The sequence below is a fragment of the Pelophylax lessonae genome (assembly GCF_965119305.1).
Source record: "Pelophylax lessonae genome assembly, chromosome: 12".
Taxonomy (NCBI): Eukaryota; Metazoa; Chordata; class Amphibia; order Anura; family Ranidae; genus Pelophylax; species Pelophylax lessonae.
In genome coordinates, this window is record NC_138779.1 from 8,737,952 (window position 1) to 8,753,505 (window position 15,554).

Here is a 15,554-nt window from a genome sequence, read left to right on the forward strand (position 1 = left end):
ATATGCAATGTGCAATACATACAAAATAGAATACAATAATATACAGGATGTACAATTTTCCTTTACAATCTCCTCCCTTTTGATCAATATTTTGATCACTAACCTGACCTGCTATCACCTTTAACCTGGAACTTCCACGCGCTTAGGTGGAGGCAATCCCGGCCAAGGAGGAAAACTCCATTGTGGAGAATACAATAATATACAGTATGTACAAATGTCCTTTACAACCTTTTTTTAATGATGCCATTCTTATCCCACGGGTTCCCCATTGTGAGAGTTAAAGGAGAAGTGTGACGGAATCTGGACACCCCGACTGGGTATCTCCGCCAAGAACCTGCTTCCTAAGCTCTGGAACACGGGATCCGTGGCTATAGTTACCCCAAGAACTAGACAGTACAAGTTTTGGAGTGAACCAGAATCAAACTGTTTATTGAAACACAAAGCACAAGGAGATATACACTCTGGGACAACCCTTCCCCCTTAGAGCCAATCCACACAAACCTACACATCCCATAATAAACTTACTCAAGGCAGACATGAACAATGGAATGCAGGTATTAACCACTTAACGACCAGCCACATAGATCTAAATCGGCTGACTTTGAGTGGTTATACCGGAATGATGCCTCAAACCGTTGTTTGAAGCCGGCGGTCGGCTTTCCGTCGGTAACGATCGATGCGGCTCGGAAGCCGCTCGATCGTTACCCGGGGGGGGCGGGAGGGGACGTCCCCCCCCCCCTCCCGCCGCCTTCCGCGGCTTTGCTCGGGGCTCCCGTCCCACCGGGAGCCCCGAGCACCCAGCCGGCACGTCCGCCGGCTGGATGGAGTCCCGATGAATGCCGGAAACGGCATCGATCGGGTCTCCGATGACGTAACCCGGAGGCGGCGTCCATGACGTCACATCCGGGTTACTGTGCCGCAAAAGGCGGCAGATTTAAAAAACGGCTGTATGCAAAAATGCCGTTTTTGGCGTTTTGCGTACAGGGAAGTGTAGTGGAGGGGTTTGGGGTCTTTTAGACCCTCGATCGCTCCATAAAGTGTACCTGTCACACATATTGGTGTCACAAGGGATGTTTACATTGCTTGTGACAGCAATAAAAGTGATCAGATTTTTTTTTTTTTTAAAAAACCTGTAATAAAGTTAAAAAAAAAGAAAAAATAAATAGGAAAAAAAAAAATAAAAATTTAGCCGCCCCGTCACTGTTAGCTCGCGCACAAAAAAAAACGTATACGCAAGTCGAGCCGCAAATGAAATCGCTGTTCAAACCACACATGTGAGGTATCGCCGCGATCGCCAGAGCGTGGGCAATAATTTAAAAAAAAGAGCTACACTCTAACTCTAAACTGGTAACCGTTAAATAAATTTAAAGCGTCGCAGATTGAGATCTCTATTGACCATAGTTTGTCGCCATCCCACGGGGGGGCGCAATTTTAAACCGTAACATGTTGGGTATCTATTTACTCGGCGTGACATCATCTTTCACAATATACAAAAAAAATGGGCTAACTTTACTGTTTAGTATTTTTTAAAATTAGTGAAATGTGATTTTTCAAATTTTTTCCAAAAAAATGGCGCAAATACCGCGTGACAAAAAATTTTGCAATGACCGACATTTTATTCTCCAGAGTCTTTGCTAAAAAAATATATATAATGTTCGGGGGTTCTAAGTAGTTTTCTAGGAAAAAATACTGGTTTTAACTTGTGAACAAAAAGTGTCCGAAATAGGGCTGGGGGTAAAGTGGTTAAACAATAACAAACCCCCACCTCACTAGCAAGGGTCTATGAAATGCTTCTGCAATATCCTAGCAATCTGCAATATATCTTCATATATTTCCTGAGGGACACTGTTCAGAAATATTATTGTCCCAAGTGAAAGAGCCCCTCCCCCAACACAAACCCCACATATAGAACCCAGGATAACCGGGGTAACACGAAAGGCTGAGTCCAGTCTGGTTGTACAGCGAATCTGATTAGGGCAGACCCAACTGGGGTTCTTGGTCACCCTGTGCCCCTAATAGACACAGGGTGACTTACACATAGGAGGGGCCAGGGAAGCTGGACAAGGAGTCTTCCAACCTCCCTAAAGCAATCTGGGCTCCACAAGCCCCTCAACCAAAGTGACTCGCGTCATAAAAAGTATGGCCAAAGCTCTGTTTCCCATGACTAAACTCAGTGGGCGGAGTGAAGCACATTGGAGGCGTGGCCTGGTTGGAGCCCAGACTGAGGCTGTCCTATACATTCTTATGGGGTTTTGCAGAAATGTGCGAATTCCAGGATTTATCCCTTCTTCATTATATGTCTAAAGCTGGGACAAGCTCTGTCCTTGTCTGCACCCCAAGCGGTTGTTACATAGGAGGACCTGGTGGAGCCTTGAGCGGCACCTGTCAATGTAGTTTGGGTCACAAATCTTTTTTTGGCTGTACTTCTCCTGGGGATCACAGGAGTGCACTTCATTCTGCACTCCTGTGACCGGTTTTCAGCCATCAGTGCGCTAAAGCCCGCTGTGCGCTGACGTCACTCAGCCAGTCCAGGCTCCGGATCGATCCCGACTTTAATGTTGGGACCCACCCAGATGTCTGGACTGGAAGCTGGTGATCCTTTGGGACTCTGAGGAAGCCACTCCCACCTCCTCCACAGCCCGGCGCTTCAGTGAGTCCTGGAGGAGCAGAGATCCGGAGACTGACAGTCAGCACTATCTGCTCACTGAAGACTGAGAACTGGGCGATTAGTTGTCTTTGATCGCTTGGGGGGAGGGGGAGAGAAGCAGGTGGGATTGGTACTGCAGCCATTTAGGGGAGTATGTACACTATATTATCAAAAGTATTGGGACGCCTGCCTTTACACACACATCAACTTTAATGGCTTCCTTGTCCGTAGGGTTCAATATTGAGATGGCCCACCCTTTGCAGCTAACAGCTTCAACTCTTCCGGGAAGGCTGTCCACAAGGTTTAGGAGTGTCTATGGGAATGTTTCACCATTCTTCCAGAAGCGCATTTGTGAGGTCAGGCACTGATGTTGGACGAGAAAGCCTGGCTTGCAGTCTCAACTCTTATTCATCCCAAAGGGGTTCTATCAGGTTGAGGTCAGGACTCTGTGCCGGCCAGTCAATTTCCTCCACCCCAAACTCACTCATCCATGTCTTATATACCTTGCTTTGTTCTCTGGTCCAAATCATTTGGTGGAGAGGGGATTATGGTGTGGGGGTGTTTTTCAGGGGTTGGGCTTGGCTCCTTAGTTCCGGTGAAGGGAACTTTTAAGGCGTAAGAATACCAAGACATTTTGGACAATTTCATGCCCCCAACTTTGTGGGAACAGTTTGTGGACGGCCCCTTCCTGTTCCAACATGACTTCACACCAGTGCACAAAGCACTCTGCGTTACTTACTCCTGCACTCTGCAATGCTTATTGCTGACCCCTGAACTCTGCGTTACTACTGAAATTTGTGTTACTCTGCATTGCCTATGAATGTATTCTATGTTACGACAGACCCCTGCACTCTGTTGCATACCACTAGGAAAGCAAAACATTTTGGAATAGAAGACTTAGAAGGAGCAGCAGGAGAAGACCCCTAAAATCTCATCACCCAATTCTGTTACATACTACTGACCTCTGGACTCTGTGGTTCTTACTACTGACCTGCACCCTGGTTTACATACTAATGATCTCTGAACTCTTTGTTACTTACTTCTGACCTCTGCATTACTTAGTTTTGACTTCTGAATTAGTTATACTGAGCTTTGCTTTATTTACTACTGACCCCCTGCACTCTGCGCTACTTACTACTGAACCCTGCACTCTGCATTACTACTGACCCCTGCACTCTGCATTACTTACTACTGAACCCTGCACTCTGCATTACTACTGAACCCTGCACTCTGCATTACTACTGAACCCTGCACTCTGCATTACTTACTACCGATCCCTGCACTTTGCATTGTTTACTACTGATCCCTGCACTCTGCATTACTTACTACTGAACCCCTGCACTCTGCATTACTTACTACTGAACCCTGCACTCTGCATTACTACTGAACACTGCACTCTGCATTACTTACTACTGACCCCTGCACTCTGCATTACTACTGAACCCTGCACTCTGCATTACTACTGACCCCTGCACTCTGCATTACTACTGACCCCTGCACTCTGCATTACTACTGAACCCTGCACTCTGCATTACTACTGAACCCTGCACTCTGCATTACTACTGAACCCTGCACTCTGCATTACTACTGAACCCTGCACTCTGCATTACTTACTACTGACCCCTGCACTCTGCATTACTTACTACTGAACCCTGCACTCTGCATTACTTACTACTGACCCCTGCACTCTGCATTGCTTACTACTGACCCCTGCACTCTGCATTGCTTACTACTGATCCCTGCACTTTGCATTGCTTACTACTGATCCCTGCACTTTGCATTGCTTACTACTGATCCCTGCACTTTGCATTGCTTACTACTGATCCCTGCACTTTGCATTGCTTACTACTGATCCCTGCACTTTGCATTGCTTACTACTGATCCCTGCACTTTGCATTGTTTACTACTGATCCCTGCACTTTGCATTGTTTACTACTGATCCCTGCACTTTGCATTGCTTACTACTGATCCTTGCACTTTGCATTGCTTACTACTGATCCCTGCACTTTGCATTGCTTACTACTGATCCCTGCACTTTGCATTGCTTACTACTGATCCCTGCACTTTGCATTGCTTACTACTGATCCCTGCACTTTGCATTGCTTACTACTGATCCCTGCACTTTGCATTGCTTACTACTGATCCCTGCACTTTGCATTGCTTACTACTGATCCCTGCACTTTGCATTGCTTACTACTGATCCCTGCACTTTGCATTGCTTACTACTGATCCCTGCACTTTGCATTGCTTACTACTGATCCCTGCACTTTGCATTGCTTACTACTGATCCCTGCACTTTGCATTGCTTACTACTGATCCCTGCACTCTGCATTACCTACTACTGAACCCTGCACTCTACATTGCTTACTACTGAACCCTGCACTCTGCATTACTTACTACTGATCCCTGCACTTTGCATTGCTTACTACTGATCCCTGCACTTTGCATTGCTAACTACTGATCCCTGCACTTTGCATTGTTTACTACTGAACCCTGCACTCTGCATTACTTACTACTGAACCCTGCACTCTACATTACCTACTACTGAACCCTGCACTCTACATTACTTACTACTGAACCCTGCACTCTACAATTCTTATTACTGAACCCTGCACTCTACATTACCTACTACTGAACCCTGCACTCTGCATTACTTACTACTGAACCCTGCACTCTACGTTACCTACTACTGAACCCTGCACTCTGCATTACTTACTACTGAACCCCTGCACTCTGCATTGCTTACTACTGAACCCTGCACTCTACATTACTTACTACTGACCCCTGCACTCTGCATTACTTACTACTGAACCCTGCACTCTACATTACCTACTACTGAACCCTGCACTCTGCATTACTTACTCCTGTTCCAACATGACTGCACACCAGTGCACAAAGCACTCTGCGTTACTTACTCCTGCACTCTGCAATGCTTATTGCTGACCCCTGAACTCTGCGTTACTACTGAAATTTGTGTTACTCTGCATTGCCTATGAATGTATTCTATGTTACGACAGACCCCTGCACTCTGTTGCATACCACTAGGAAAGCAAAACATTTTGGAATAGAAGACTTAGAAGGAGCAGCAGGAGAAGACCCCTAAAATCTCATCACCCAAACTCTGTTACATACTACTGACCTCTGGACTCTGTGGTTCTTACTACTGACCTGCACCCTGGTTTACATACTAATGATCTCTGAACTCTTTGTTACTTACTTCTGACCTCTGCATTACTTAGTTTTGACTTCTGAATTAGTTATACTGAGCTTTGCTTTATTTACTACTGACCCCCTGCACTCTGCGCTACTTACTACTGAACCCTGCACTCTGCATTACTACTGACCCCTGCACTCTGCATTACTTACTACTGAACCCTGCACTCTGCATTACTACTGAACCCTGCACTCTGCATTACTTACTACCGATCCCTGCACTTTGCATTGTTTACTACTGATCCCTGCACTCTGCATTACTTACTACTGAACCCCTGCACTCTGCATTACTTACTACTGAACCCTGCACTCTGCATTACTACTGAACACTGCACTCTGCATTACTTACTACTGACCCCTGCACTCTGCATTACTACTGAACCCTGCACTCTGCATTACTACTGACCCCTGCACTCTGCATTACTACTGACCCCTGCACTCTGCATTACTACTGACCCCTGCACTCTGCATTACTACTGACCCCTGCACTCTGTATTACTACTGAACCCTGCACTCTGCATTACTTACTACTGACCCCTGCACTCTGCATTACTTACTACTGACCCCTGCACTCTGCATTACTTACTACTGACCCCTGCACTCTGCATTACTTACTACTGATCCCTGCACTTTGCATTGCTTACTACTGATCCCTGCACTTTGCATTGCTTACTACTGATCCCTGCACTTTGCATTGCTTACTACTGATCCCTGCACTTTGCATTGCTTACTACTGATCCCTGCACTTTGCATTGCTTACTACTGATCCCTGCACTTTGCATTGCTTACTACTGATCCCTGCACTTTGCATTGCTTACTACTGATCCCTGCACTTTGCATTGCTTACTACTGATCCCTGCACTTTGCATTGCTTACTACTGATCCCTGCACTTTGCATTGCTTACTACTGATCCCTGCACTCTGCATTACTTACTGAACCCCTGCACTCTGCATTACCTACTACTGAACCCTGCACTCTACATTGCTTACTACTGAACCCTGCACTCTGCATTACTTACTACTGAACCCTGCACTTTGCATTGCTTACTACTGATCCCTGCACTTTGCATTGCTAACTACTGATCCCTGCACTTTGCATTGTTTACTACTGAACCCTGCACTCTGCATTACTTACTACTGAACCCTGCACTCTACATTACCTACTACTGAACCCTGCACTCTACATTACTTACTACTGAACCCTGCACTCTACAATTCTTATTACTGAACCCTGCACTCTACATTACCTACTACTGAACCCTGCACTCTGCATTACTTACTACTGAACCCTGCACTCTACGTTACCTACTACTGAACCCTGCACTCTGCATTACTTACTACTGAACCCCTGCACTCTGCATTGCTTACTACTGAACCCTGCACTCTACATTACTTACTACTGACCCCTGCACTCTGCATTACTTACTACTGAACCCTGCACTCTACATTACCTACTACTGAACCCTGCACTCTGCATTACTTACTCCTGTTCCAACATGACTGCACACCAGTGCACAAAGCACTCTGCGTTACTTACTCCTGCACTCTGCAATGCTTATTGCTGACCCCTGAACTCTGCGTTACTACTGAAATTTGTGTTACTCTGCATTGCCTATGAATGTATTCTATGTTACGACAGACCCCTGCACTCTGTTGCATACCACTAGGAAAGCAAAACATTTTGGAATAGAAGACTTAGAAGGAGCAGCAGGAGAAGACCCCTAAAATCTCATCACCCAAACTCTGTTACATACTACTGACCTCTGGACTCTGTGGTTCTTACTACTGACCTGCACCCTGGTTTACATACTAATGATCTCTGAACTCTTTGTTACTTACTTCTGACCTCTGCATTACTTAGTTTTGACTTCTGAATTAGTTATACTGAACTTTGCTTTATTTACTACTGACCCCCTGCACTCTGCATTACTTACTACCGACTCCTGCACTCTGCATTACTTACTACTGAACCCCTGCACTCTGCATTACTTACTACTGAACCCCTGCACTCTGCATTACTACTGAACCCTGCACTCTGCATTACTTACTACTGACCCCTGCACTCTGCATTACTACTGAACCCTGCACTCTGCATTACTACTGAACCCTGCACTCTGCATTACTACTGAACCCTGCACTCTGCATTACTTACTACTGACCCCTGCACTCTGCATTACTTACTACTGACCCCTGCACTCTGCATTACTTACTACTGATCCCTGCACTCTGCATTACTTCTGTACCCCTGCACTCTGCATTACTTACTACTGACCCCTGCACTCTACATTACTCACTACTGAACCCTGCACTCTACATTACCTACTACTGAACCCTGCACTCTGCATTACTTACTACTGAACCCTGCACTCTGCATTACTTACTACTGACCCCTGCACTCTGCATTACTTGCTACTGACCCCTGCACTCTGCATTACTTGCTACTGATCCCTGCACTCTGCTTTACTGACCGCCTAACTCTTCAGACCTTCCTTTTTATTTGGACCTTTCTAGGTGATCTTTTCTCCAATTCACCATTCAGATCCTCCTCAGTCTATATTACTCTCCAGACCTGAAGAAGGGGGCTCTTAGGAACCCCTCAAACCTAGCATTATGTTTTTTTTTTTTTTTTTTTTTGGATAATAAAATGTATCTGAATTTCAAAACATCTGGGCGCTCTCTCCACTTCAACACAGAAAAATCTTCAGTTTTATTGTCAGGGCCTCGGTCCATATTCCTTTATTGGCATAGAGGTCAGAGAAAGCCACGCTGAGTGGAGAAGAATCGCGGTGCCAGCCGAGAGCGCACACATTTATTACAACAATAAAATGTAGATTTGTATTCCAGATTTTATCTCCTGTCTCTGTAAATCTGTGTTGAGCTCGTTCAGCGTAGGTGCCATTTAATCTCTCTGAAAGCCGCCATTGTCCCGTCCAATCCCGAGGATCGCGGTTTTCTTGTATATGTTAACAAGAGGCTTCCTCATGTAAGAAGACATTCCGAGGGAATTATCGCCCTCCTCCCACACAGCGATCGCATTTCTCATAATGTAGCCGAGTGATTCCTCTAACTTCTAATAGCTTCTTACTGACAGCCCAGGAATGATAAGCCTATCAAATCTCTGGTTACACGGCGAGAGGCGGAGACCTTACATTCAATACACGGCGATTAGGAGATTAGGACGCGGTTCTGCGTCGGGATGTATGGTCGTCTGCTGTACGAAGGAATTTCCCCCACGCTTTTCACAGATTTATTTGTATCATTTATCATTTTCCTTCCACTTCACAATTATGTGACACTTTGTCGGTCTATCACATAAAATCCCAATAAAATACATTTACGGTGTTGGTCGTAACATGACAAAATGTGGAAAATTTCCAGGGGTGTGAATACTTTTTCAAGGCACTGTACACTTGCTTCAACTTCAACACACTTTAAAGTGCCTACCGCTTCGGTGATGATTTTTTGAAGCTTTAATGAAGCTTGGCGAATGCTGTGTGTGTTGATTTTCAATTTGTTTTAAAGAAGCCCAGTAGAACCTCAGGTCAGTAGTAAACCCACAGATCTTCAGCCTTTTTTTACCCTCGTTCAGCAGATCCCCTGCTCAGTAGTAACCCCGAGCTCTGCTGATCCCCCCCTCTCCGTAGTAACCTCAAATTCTGCTGATCCTGTGGTTTACTGATCCTCCTCTCTCCCTGGTCCCCGCTCACCTCCTTCTATATTGCTCCCACGCTGCACACCAGGTGTAACATTGCTATTTTCTCCTGCTCTGGTCCCCCAGCTCTGCTGATCCTCTGCCACTCAGTCCTCTCTCTCCGGTTCCCACTTACCTTCCACTATAGCGTTCCCATTTCTCCTCTCCAGTCCGGACCCCGCTCACCTTCCTGCTGCCCAACGCTGCACACCAGATGTGACGTCTGCACCAGACACTCCCAGAATAAATACACATGAACCCGGAAGTGACTGCTGATGACGCTTCTCTGGTTCGCTTGTTGGTTTCCCAGTGCATCCTGGGATATCTCATACCTGCAATACCCCCAAAGCAAAGCTAAAGCTGAATAAAAGCCTCTCAAAAGCTGCAGGTGCTTTTAGCGGAAGTGGTCATAGACTTCTATGGAGGCTTTGAAAACACTTTGAGGCACCAAGAAAGTGACTTTGGGGGGATAATTGTTGAAGTGAAGCAAACACTACGTGTGATCAGAAAAATAAAGCTTTTATTGGCATTCAGAGCGCTTTAAAAAAGCGTCCAATGACACATTGTGGAGAAAGCGTAAACAAGCTCCTAACAGTAACATGAGTGGAAATTCTTATTTGAGAATAATTCGCTTTCTTTCCTTGTTAACATTTAAAGTTTGGATTCTTTTTGTTTGAAATTGCCCTTTAACCACTTAAGGACCAGTTTTTTTTTTTTTTGCTAGAAAATTACTTGGAACCCTAACACATTATATATATATATATATATATATATATATATATATATATATATATATATATAAAATATATATTTTTTAGCAGAAACCCTAGAGAATAAAATAAGGATCATTGCAATATTTTTTTATCACACCGTATTTGCGCAGTGGTCTTTACAAATGCAATTTTTTGGGAAAAAATACAAAAAATTAAAACGCAGTAAAGTTAGACCAATTTTTTTTTTTATAATGTGAAAGATAATGTTACGCTTCAAAATTGCGCATGCTCGTGGAATGGCGACAAACATTGGTACTTAAAAATCTCCATAGGCGACATTTTAAAAATGTCTACAGGTTACCAGCTTAGAGTTACAGAGGAGATCGGGGGATGGAATTATTGCTCTCACTCTAACAATTGTGGCGATACCTCACATGTGTGGTTTAAACACCGTTTAAATATGTGGGCACGACTTGCGTGTGTTCGCTTCTGCGCATGACCTAACATGGACGGGGCGCTTTAATTTTTTTTGTTTTTGTTTTCCCTATTTTATTTTTTATTTTTACACTGTCCCTTTTTTTTTTTTTTTTTTTTTTTTTTTTTTTTTTTTTTGATCACTTTTATTCCTATTACAAGGAATGTAAAAAAAAAACAAAAAGTAGTGCAATGCTGCTGAAGACGTTGTATGACAAAACGCGTATGGCACCATTGCATCACTTCTGGTTCCGGGCTTTTGGTGGAACGCATTGTGTTCCGGAAGCTCATACACAGCGCTGTTTTCCTTGTGATATTGTAAGTACCCTAAGTACTTGAAATAGGACCCTAGCATGGACCCATCCGCAGGACATCCGTTAGCAATTATAGAGGGATTCCAGTACCCCCAGAGGGAACCAGGACCCACAGGAGGGATCGTCCATTCATATATATATATATACACAGTGCATTGCGAAGTATTCGGCCCCCTTGAACTTTTCGACCTTTTGCCACATTTCAGGCTTCAAACATAAAGATATAAAACTGTAATTTTTTTTGAAGAATCAACAAGTGGGACACAATCATGAAGTGGAATGAAATTTATTGGATATTTCAAACTTTTTTAACAAATAAAAAAAAAGGAAAAATTGGGCGTGCAAAATTATTCAGCCCCTTTACTTTCAGTGCAGCAAACTCTCTCCAGAAGTTCAGTGAGGATCTCTGAATGATCCAATGTTGACCTAAATGACTAATGATGATAAATAGAATCCACCTGTGTGTAATCAAGTCTCCGTATAAATGCACCTGCACTGTGATAGTCTCAGAGGTCCGTTTAAAGTGCAGAGAGCATCATGAAGAACAAGGAACACACCAGGCAGGTCCGAGATACTGTTGTGGAGAAGTTTAAAGCCGTATTTGGATACAAAAAGATTTCCCAAGCTTTAAACATCCCAAGGAGCACTGTGCAAGCGATAATATTGAAATGGAAGGACTATCAGACCACTGCAAATCTACGAAGACCTGGCCGTCCCTCTAAACTTTCAGCTCATACAAGGAGAAGACTGATCAGAGATGCAGCCAAGAGGCCCATGATCACTCTGGATGAACTGCAGAGATCTACAGCTGAGGTGGGAGACTCTGTCCATAGGACAACAATCAGTCGTATACTGCACAAATCTGGCCTTTATGGAAGAGTGGCAAGAAGAAAGCCATTTCTTAAAGATATCCATAAAAAGTGTTGTTTAAAGTTTGCCACAAGCCACCTGGGAGACACCAAACATGTGGAAGAAGGAGCTCTGCTCAGATGAAACCAAAATCAAACTTTTTGGCAACAATGCAAAGCGTTATGTTTGGTGTAAAAGCAACACAGCTCATCACCCTGAACACACCATCCCCACTGTCATACATGGTGGTGGCAGCATCATGGTTTGGGCCTGCTTTTCTTCAGCAGGGACAGGGAAGATGGTTAAAATTGATGGGAAGATGGATGGAGCCAAATACAGGACCATTCTGGAAGAAAACCTGATGGAGTCTGCAAAAGACCTGAGACTGGGACGGAGATTTCTCTTCCAACAAGACAATGATCCAAAACATAAAGCAAAATCTACAATGGAATGGTTCACAAATAAACATATCCAGGTGTTAGAATGGCCAAGTCAAAGTCCAGACCTGAATCCAATCGAGAATCTGTGGAAAGAACTGAAAACTGCTGTTCACAAACGCTCTCCATCCAACCTCACTGAGCTCCAGCTGTTTTGCAAGGAGGAATGGGCAAAAATTTCAGTCTCTCGATGTGCAAAACTGATAGAGACATACCCCAAGCGACTTACAGCTGTAATCGTAGCAAAATGTGGCGCTACAAAGTATTAACTTAAGGGGGCTGAATAATTTTGCACGCCCAATTTTTCAGTTTTTAATTTGTTAAAGTTTGAAATATCCAATAAATTTCATTCCACGTCATGATTGTGTCCCACTTGTTGTTGATTGTTTACAAAAAATTACAGTTTTATATCTTTATGTTTGAAGCCTGAAATGTGGTAAAAGGTCGCAAAGTTCAATGGGGCCGAAAACTTTTGCAAGGCACTGTGTGTGTATGTATGTTTGTGTGTGTGTGTATATGTATATATAATATATATCCGCCTTATACCCCTATGTGGGGTGGGTATTTCTGGTGAGTGTGCTGTTTTATCAGAGGGATCACAAGCACCCCACCATCATTGGATTATCTTGGGGATCATCACTTATGTTGCACATCGGTGCTGCACCACATTTGGACTGCTTTAATTATTTTCCATAGATTGCCTCTGGCACACTTCACCATTTATTCATTTTGCACATTGTCACTTTATTTGCATTGGATATATTGTCACTTTAACCGTTACATGCCTATTGTACAGGTCCACCTATAGATATATATTTTATGTTATTTTTTATTTATATCTTTACTTATTTATATTTATTCATCTATTGGCTATTTAATCACTATCACTGGATCACCTTTTTACTTGTATAATACCCTCTGATATATTTATACTTTTGGATTTATTTATATATACCACTTTTTTGGTATTCACCAAACACTATCCGTTACAACATTGTTTGTTTACACCATTTGGCTCTAGTCACTCTATCACTCATATTTATTGGTGATCTTATATTGTATCGATTTTATCATGTGACACATATATTACTCTTTTAAAAAAAATTGTGTAGGTTATACCATCATCCATATTTATCCATGGCCTTTTATTTTTCACTATCTTTATATATCATTTCTAATTGAGCCTTTAGGCAGTGCCAATTCCCTACCCCCCCCCCCCCTCTTTTTTATATTTCTTGCATACCCTTAGGGCTATATCTGAGGGCGGCTGCAGCCTTTCTTTACTCATTTATTCCATAGTGCGGGGTACCTACTTTCTAAGGTAGTGCAAAGCACCCATCTCCTGTGCTCTGAGAGGTGATCTTCTAACCAACTCAAGCCACACACATGTGGCTACCAGAGACCTTCTACTTGACTTCTCCTGGATGCTTCAGCCTTGCAGCCCCTTTCAAGACCAGGGTAGTCTGGGACCGCTGTAATCCAAAAAACAAACACAAGGGCGCACCAGCCTAGCGCATTTATCCTCCACAAAAGGTTTTATTGAATAAAAAGATAAAAACACTCACAAACGAGTTCTTGGTACATACATATCAAAATAATATATTACCATCAGAACCGGAAGATGTTCGGTCCTCTAAAGGGGCTCTGAGGAAGAGGCTAAGCCTCGAAACCTGTAAGCCTTTTCAAGCTTTGTTTTGTTTTTTGAATACAAGGAATGTAAACATCCCTTGTAATAGAAATAAGCAGGACAGATCCTCTTTAATGTGAGATCTGGGGTCAAAAAGACCTCACATCTACACTAAAAAAAAACTGTTATGGTTTTTGTCTTTTGCAGATCCGCCGAGGTACTGATTCCTCTCTGGAACCTCTGGAGCATCCTTCCAGCCCCCAGCAGAAAGCGGCAGCCTCTCCACCACCAGAAAAGGAAAAATCTGTGGAAAAAAAGACCAAGAAGGAGCGGCAGATAGTCCAGGAGAAGACCCCAAAAGTCTCCTCACCAAAACCGCTTCCCCCGATGCGTTCTCCTTCCCCTCCTCCAGCTCCAACCCCAGTCTATGCTGTACCCAACATCAATGTAAGTTGTCTCATATTTCCAGAAAGTTGCATTTTTTTTTTTGTAAGTAGCTGAGTGTTGCCGGTAATCCAATCCTAAGAGCCTGTTCTGTGTCTCTTAGATCGATGCGTTGCCCTATGATGAACGACCCCTTCCAGCCCAGCGGAAGCAGAAGGGTGACGGATTTTCTTACCTGGAGCCAGAGATAAATGAAGATTTTGGGGCAGATTCCCCGAGAAGCAGAATCACCGGAGAGCCGGAGCCCCTCACAGAGAAAGCCTTGAGAGAGGCCGGGTTCCCCATCGAAGTGTTCGGCGAGGCTTTGGTAAGAATCGGCACTGGTCTCATGATACTTAAAGTTTTAGAGCCACCAAGCTGGTCTGACACAACTCTTTATTTCTGGGATTTGTGTTTTGTCACGTGATAGTTTACGTTCTTGGGGTTGCGTTCGATATGTGCAAAGAGAGATGACGCAAATACATAGAAGTACTGTATAACAGAGTTGTAAAGGCAGAAGGTGCATTAAGATAAAAAGCCTTCTGTGTGCAGCAGCCCCCCTAATACTTACCTGAGGTCCCTCTCTGTCCAGAGATAACCACGAGAGTTGTCTGAGATTTTCCCTCCTGATTGGCTGAGACACAGCAGTGGCGCCATTGGCTGCTGCTGCTGTCAATTAGTCAGCTAGTATCAGTGGGAGGAATAGTGCCCCATCATTGGTGTCAGTGGCGGGAAATAGTGTCCCATCATCGGTGTCAGTGGGAGGAATAGTGCCCCATCATTGGTGTCAGTGGGGGGAATAGTGCCCCATCATTGGTGTCAGTGGGAGGAATAGTGCCCCATCATTGGTGTCAGTGGGGGGAATAGTGCCCCATCATTGGTGTCAGTGGGAGGAATAGTGTCCCATCATTGGTGTCAGTGGGAGGAATAGTGTCCCATCATCGGTTTCAGTGGGAGGAATAGTGCCCCATCATTGGTGTCAGTGGGAGGAATAGTGCCCCATCATTGGTGTCAGTGGGAGGAATAGTGTCCCATCATTGGTGTCAGTGGGAGGAATAGTGCCCCATCATTGGTGTCAGTGGGAGGAATAGTGCCCCATCATTGGTGTCAGTGGGAGGAATAGTGCCCCATCATTGGTGTCAGCGGGAGGAATAGTGCCCCATCAT

General features: G+C 44.1%; 1 protein-coding gene across 1 annotated transcript in view; it reads left to right on the forward strand.

Moving 5' to 3' along the window:
- The window catches only part of CEP104 (centrosomal protein 104), a 177,247-nt gene that overhangs the window by 46,896 nt on the left and 114,797 nt on the right, over positions 1 to 15,554 (forward strand). The window contains exons 9-10 of the mRNA XM_082273168.1: positions 14,173 to 14,412; positions 14,513 to 14,716. Of these exons, the coding sequence (XP_082129294.1) occupies positions 14,173 to 14,412; positions 14,513 to 14,716 (444 nt within the window). The remainder of the gene's footprint in view (positions 1 to 14,172; positions 14,413 to 14,512; positions 14,717 to 15,554) is intronic.